General features: G+C 44.0%; 1 protein-coding gene across 1 annotated transcript; it reads left to right on the forward strand.

Annotated features, from left to right (window-relative positions):
* The first annotated feature begins 3,284 nt into the window (after positions 1–3,284).
* Positions 3,285–3,695, forward strand: RPL41 (ribosomal protein L41). The gene has a single exon (XM_064365733.1). The coding sequence runs from the start codon at positions 3,326–3,328 to the stop codon at positions 3,401–3,403; it is 78 nt and encodes a 25-aa protein (XP_064221803.1). The 5' UTR covers positions 3,285–3,325; the 3' UTR covers positions 3,404–3,695.
* The last annotated feature ends 2,164 nt before the right edge of the window (positions 3,696–5,859 follow it).

Below are 5,859 nucleotides of genomic sequence, written 5' to 3' on the forward strand. Positions count from 1 at the left end.
TGACATAATTATCAGGTCTTTGGTAACAACACAGGAGTTTTGGAAGCACAGTGGTTATGCCTCCTTGCACCTGGAACTCGGCTCCTCTCCTCCCACACCCTGCTGTGAAATCCTCTTCACCTGTGGCTGTGCCATCTCAGTGTAGTCACTTCATGCCTGGTTGGTTATATTTTCTCCAGCACTGCTTCTGGGAATGACAGGAGGGGATGAGTATTTTCTCTTCTGTCACTAAACTACTAGAAATGTGGCTTTTTAGGAGGGGAGGATTCATGATGAATGCAGCCATTTCTTCAGGGTGCATTGAGTAAAACCCTTTGAGAGCTCTCCTTGGGGTGGGAGTCCTTTATTTTTTTAACTGGAGATACAGAGCCTTCAGTGTAAAATGAAGACTCATTCCCTGGGTGGGAGTCTTGAAGACAAAGTAAAAGAAATGCATAGCACCAGGAAACATCCATACCTGGTGACTTCTGGAGGGCTCCTCCTGTGAGCACTGTCATTGGGTTAGGTCCTGCACCCTTCCTGCCAATCTGCTGATCCACTCTTGGGCTGGATTAAAAAATACAGAAATCACTTTAGATTGTTTGGCTGTATGTTGAAATCCTCTGAGCAGGTTTAGTTTCCCCTGAAGTTTTATTTCTTCCTCCTCTCTTTCCCCTCCCCTTCCCTCTTCCCCTCCCTCCCCTTCCCTCTTCCCTTCTCTCTCCTTCCTTCCTTCCTTCCTCCCTCCCTCCTTCCTTCCTTCCTTCCTGTCTTGAGACAGAGTCTCACTCTGTTGCCCAGGTTGGAGTGCAGTGGCGCAATGTCAGCTCACTGCAACCTCTGCCTCCCAGGTTCAAGCGATTCTTCTGTTTCAGCCTCTCAAGTAGCTGGGATTACAGGCACACACCACAATGCCCGGCTAAGTTTTGTATTTTTAGTAGAGATGGGGTTTCACCATGGACTATAGGCCAGATTCTTAAAATTGAGGTGGCAGAAAATCTAAAGTTTAACAAAGACTCAAGTTCATTTTCATTTCTATTTTAATAATCTTAGCAGAGAAAATAGATTAGTAGGTGATCTGAGATTAGAGTGAACTGGTAAGACAGTCAGTGTCCAAATACATGAAGAAGAGTAGCAAGAATTGGCACAAAGTGAGAAAAGAAGTTGAGAGTGGTAGACAGGGACCGGGCCCAGTGCCCAGGTCCTGGTGCTGTATGTTCCCTCTCTGTGTTTTCAGGGAAGGCAGGAACGTGCTCAGCAGCCAGAACTCCATCAGACTCAGATGGGGGGTAAAGCAGAAGTCGACAATCATCCTTTCTATCCTTCCGTATATGACTAAGTACAACAGCAGGGAGCTTGAAATGTGGAGAGATGAGAGTTTAAAGTTGACACCTAGTCTTAGATTTAGATATCAAAAGGTTAAGACTGTAAAAACTGGGGTAATCTGGAAGGATGTGATTCAAAAATCAAACTGAGGCCCACTGTGGGGCCAGGTGCTGGCCCTGAGTCTGGAGAATCAGATGTGACTAGACATCGTGCTGCCCTCCGGGAACTGTGATCTGTCTGGAACCATGTATCTTACACTCCAGCCCACTACAGGTTTCCAGGATTAAGTGGTGTTAGATAAATTGCAAGTACACTTTCAGAACTACATGGTAATACGCCTGGAAATTTTGACTAGAAAGGTCTACTGTGACAGAACTCCTTCCCCCTGACTTTAGCGGAGCGGCCGCACTTCGACATACCTTTGTATTACTCATCTTCTGTGCAGTGTTTCCCCAGTACCTGCCCTGACTTTTCTCTTGCTCAGCTCTGTTCTACCACACACTTGCCTCCCCAGATAGCTAATTATAAGCCTCTATTTTAGTGCCTGCTTACAACAAAAGCTGTGTCAAAAGCAGCGCATACCCATATAGAAATTTAAACGGGTACAATTCCTGAATGGTGATGAAACAGTGCTCAGAGATGTGCTTCATCATCCAAGCCGTGGTTCAGGGAACTGGAAATAGATCTGGTCAGGTCAGTGCAGGCCAAGCGGGTGCCTCATAAGTGCTTACCGACAGTGACCTAGTACACGTTTATTAGGAACGTTTTCTATTTATATGAAGAGCCAGAGACAGCTCCAGCGTTCATCAGGATCAGAGCTTGGGCTACCGCAGCCTCGCACATAAGTTCACAGGTTTTCAGGCCCAGAAGCGTTTTCACTAGCCCCTCTCAATCTTGAGAAATAATGTTTCTGATGTCCAGTCGTGTAGACTATTTGAGCACTAGGTTTATGTACAGTAGTTTTAAGGTTGGATGTTTAGTCACAGGCTCTCTTGCTAATGCTATCATCTCTTTTAGGCCTTTGGTTTCTGAGCCAGTTCTGATTTGCTGGGATGCTATTATCGCCTCTTCTTATCCATTTCAGGAGTAAGAGGTAGAAGGGAGGAAAGAAGTAGAAACAGGAACAGCTTGAATGTTTATCTACATCTTGGATTTTGAACAGGAAACTCATGATCTCTTCCAAATGGTCATCTAGTCAAGGTCTGGAGCTCTAAAGAAGTGCCCATCCCCTCCATGTAAAACAAACAAAAACCCTGTGCTCAGAGCTTCTATGTGCATTTGTGCTTACAGATGGAAATCCTTGTGAGGCTAAAAATCTTCAAGCCTTATTGCAGATCGCTGGTTTCTGTGGGATTATATAAAACCTGTATTTCTAAAACCCTGCCTCCTGTCTTCCTTCCGTCTTAAAGCAGGGTCGAACCGTTCATTAAATTGACAGCCAGGAAATGTTTTACCTGCTTGACTTGTTCTCACTGTTTTATACAGGTTTCAGTCAAATGTTTCTACACCCTGCTGGGCGTGGGAAGCCGTGACTCATCAAGAGAGAAGATACTCGGATGCATATCCAGGGTGTTGCAGGATGACTGAGGACTTCACAATTTAGGCTTGGTGCCATTTTGTCCCTTCCCTCGTTCTCTCTCAGATATTTACTTGGCTACTTGCTCCCAAGGAGAACCAGTCAGCTGGGTATTCAAATATTAAATTAATTCCTCTTTCTACACAAGTGGCCAAGCAAGTTTTTACTAGAAACATAGATTGGTACCTGAGGAAGACTGGAGGTAGGGAGAAGAGAGACTGAGTTTATTTATTTATTTTTAATTAAGTTTTTTTTTGGTAGAGACGAAGTTTTGCTGTGTTGCTCAGGCTGATCTTGAACTCCTGGCTTCGAAGAATCCTTCTGCCTCGGCCTCCCAAAGTGTTGGGATTACAGGCATGAGCCACCGTGCCCAGTTAGAGACTGCGTTTAAAAGGCAAAGGAGCTCTCGGCCTTAGCGCCATTTTTTTTCGAAACCTCTGCGCCATGAGAGCCAAGTGGAGGAAGAAACGAATGCGCAGGCTGAAGCGCAAAAGAAGAAAGATGAGGCAGAGGTCCAAGTAAACCGCTAGCTTGTTGCACCGTGGAGGCCACAGGAGCAGAAACATGGAATGCCAGCCGCTGGGGATGCTGGTACAAGTTGTGGGACTGCATGCTACCGTCTAGAGCTTGTCTCAATGGATCTAGAACTTCATCGCCATCTGATCACCGATCACCTCTGAGACCCACCTTGCTCATAACCAAAACTGCCCATGTTGGTCCTTTGCCCTGGACCTGTGACACTCTGGACTATTTCTGTGTTTACTTGTGGCCGAGTGTAACAACCATAAAATAAATCACCTCTTCCGCTGTCTTAGCTGAAGAATTGAAAAAAAAAAAAAAAAAAAAAGGCAAAGGAAACTGTGGAAAATAGTTTCTCTAATTATAAGTTTTGTGATACTTTCCCATTGTCCCAGATCTTTGTGCCTTTTGCATGAATAGACCAAGAAAATGTTTTAGAATAACTGAATTAATTAGTGTCAAGAAACCTCCTCTTTCCTGCTGTAGCAGGGTCTGCTTGGCCTATGAAAGCTCAAGGAGGGGTCTTTTATGACTCAGAGACATTTCCTTAATTAAAAAAACAAGAGGGAGACACTTTGGGAGGCTGAGGCGGGCGGATCATGAGGTCAGGAGTTCGAGACCAGCCTGGCCAACATAGTGAAACTCTGTCTCTACTAAAAATACAAAAAATTAGCCGGGCGTGGTGGCAGATGCCCGTAATCCCAGCTACTTGGGAGGCTGAGGTAGGAGAATCGCTTGAACCTGGGAGGTGGAGGTTGCAGTGAGTCGAGATTGTGCCATTGCACTCCAGCCAGGGCGACAGTACAAGACTCCGTCTCAAAGGAAAAAAAAAAAAAAAGGAGAGAGGCCTTCGACTCCTGGCCACTCTTGTGAATAGCATTTTGCACACACCACCTCCTCCCCTCATCCTCTTTCAGATTAAGACCTTGCCCAGAACTCCGCTGGTTACAGACCTAGTACTACGGTGGGGGGAGCTGGCCCAACAGAGGCCGCTGCGGCCAGGTGAAGGGTGGAAGCCGCACACCAAGGCACCCTTGCTGCTCCCAGGCTGTCAACAATCTTCTCATTCTCAGAGACTCACTCACCCCTGTGTCCTTTATTTCCTTCCTGCAGGCACTTCTGGAGTGGGGTAGTTTGGTGACATTTCTCACCAAAAATTGCTACAAAGCTACAGTAGAACAAGTAGTGTGGTACTGGCATAAGAACAGACATACAGATCAATGCAATCAAATAGAGAGCCTGGAAACAAACCCTTGTCTTCAACAAACAAAACTGGGAAAACAGGATATCTGCTTGCAAAAGAACGAAGTTGGACCCTTACCCTATTCCATGCACAAAAATTAACTCAAGGTAGATCAAGGACCCAAACTCAATCTTCCTAATACTGGATTTGGTAAGATTTCTTGGATACAACACTAAAAGCACAAGCAGCCAAAGAAAAAATAGACAAATTTGGTTTCATCGAAATAAACTTCAGTGTATCAAAGGACACTATGAAGAGAATGAAAAATAGCCTATAGAATGGGAGAAAATACCTGCAAATCATGTATCTGATAAGAGACTATTATCCAGAATATGTTAAAAGCTCCTGCAACTCAACAACAACAAACCAAACAACCTAATTTTAAAATGGGCAAAGGAATTCAATAGACATTTCTCCAAAGAAGATATAAAGAATATAAAAAAGATATAAAGAAGATAAAAAGATGTTTATAATTGTTAATCATTAGGGAAATATAAATCAAAACCACAATGAGATACCACTTCACACCTATGAGAATGGCTGGTATAAAAACAAAAACAGAAAATCACAGACGTCGGTGAGGATGTGGCGAACTTGGGACACTTGCACGTTGCTGAAGGGAGTGTAAAACTGGGTGGCTACTGTGGAAAACAGCCTGGTCGTTCCTTGGTGGTAATACAGAATTTCCATATGATCCAGCACATTCCACTTCTAGGTATATACTCGAGGTAATAGAAAACAGAAACTCAAACAGATGCATGTACAACTACCTTCATAGCAGCACTATTCATAATAGCCAAAAGGTAGAAACAACAGAACCGTCCACCAGCAGATGAATGGATAACAAAATGTGGCAAATGAATACCACAGAGAAGGATTCAGCCACGAAAAGGAGTGGGATTCTGATACCTGCTATGACACGGATGAACACCAAAGACATTATGCTAAGTGAAATAATCCAGACACCAAAGGAAAAATACTGTGTAATTCTACTTCTCTGAGGGACCCAGACTAGGCAAATTCACAGAAACAGAAAGTAGAATAGAGGAGCTGGGGGAAGGGGAGATGCGGAGTGATTGCTCAACAGGTACAGAGTTTCTGTTTGGGATGATGAAAAGTGACACACAACATTGTAAATGTCCTTAATGCCACTGAATTGCACACTTAAAATGGTTAAAGTAGTAAATTTTATATTATGTATATTTCATCACAGTAA

Source organism: Aotus nancymaae, unplaced genomic scaffold (genome assembly GCF_030222135.1).
Source record: "Aotus nancymaae isolate 86718 unplaced genomic scaffold, 86718_ANA_hifiasm-v0.15.2.pri h1tg000062l, whole genome shotgun sequence".
Lineage (NCBI taxonomy): Eukaryota > Metazoa > Chordata > Mammalia > Primates > Aotidae > Aotus > Aotus nancymaae.

What these genes read in the sequence shown, in the direction of transcription:
- RPL41 (XM_064365733.1), top strand. Translation starts at nt 3,326, where the DNA reads ATGAGAGCCAAGTGGAGGAAGAAACGAATGCGCAGGCTGAAGCGCAAA.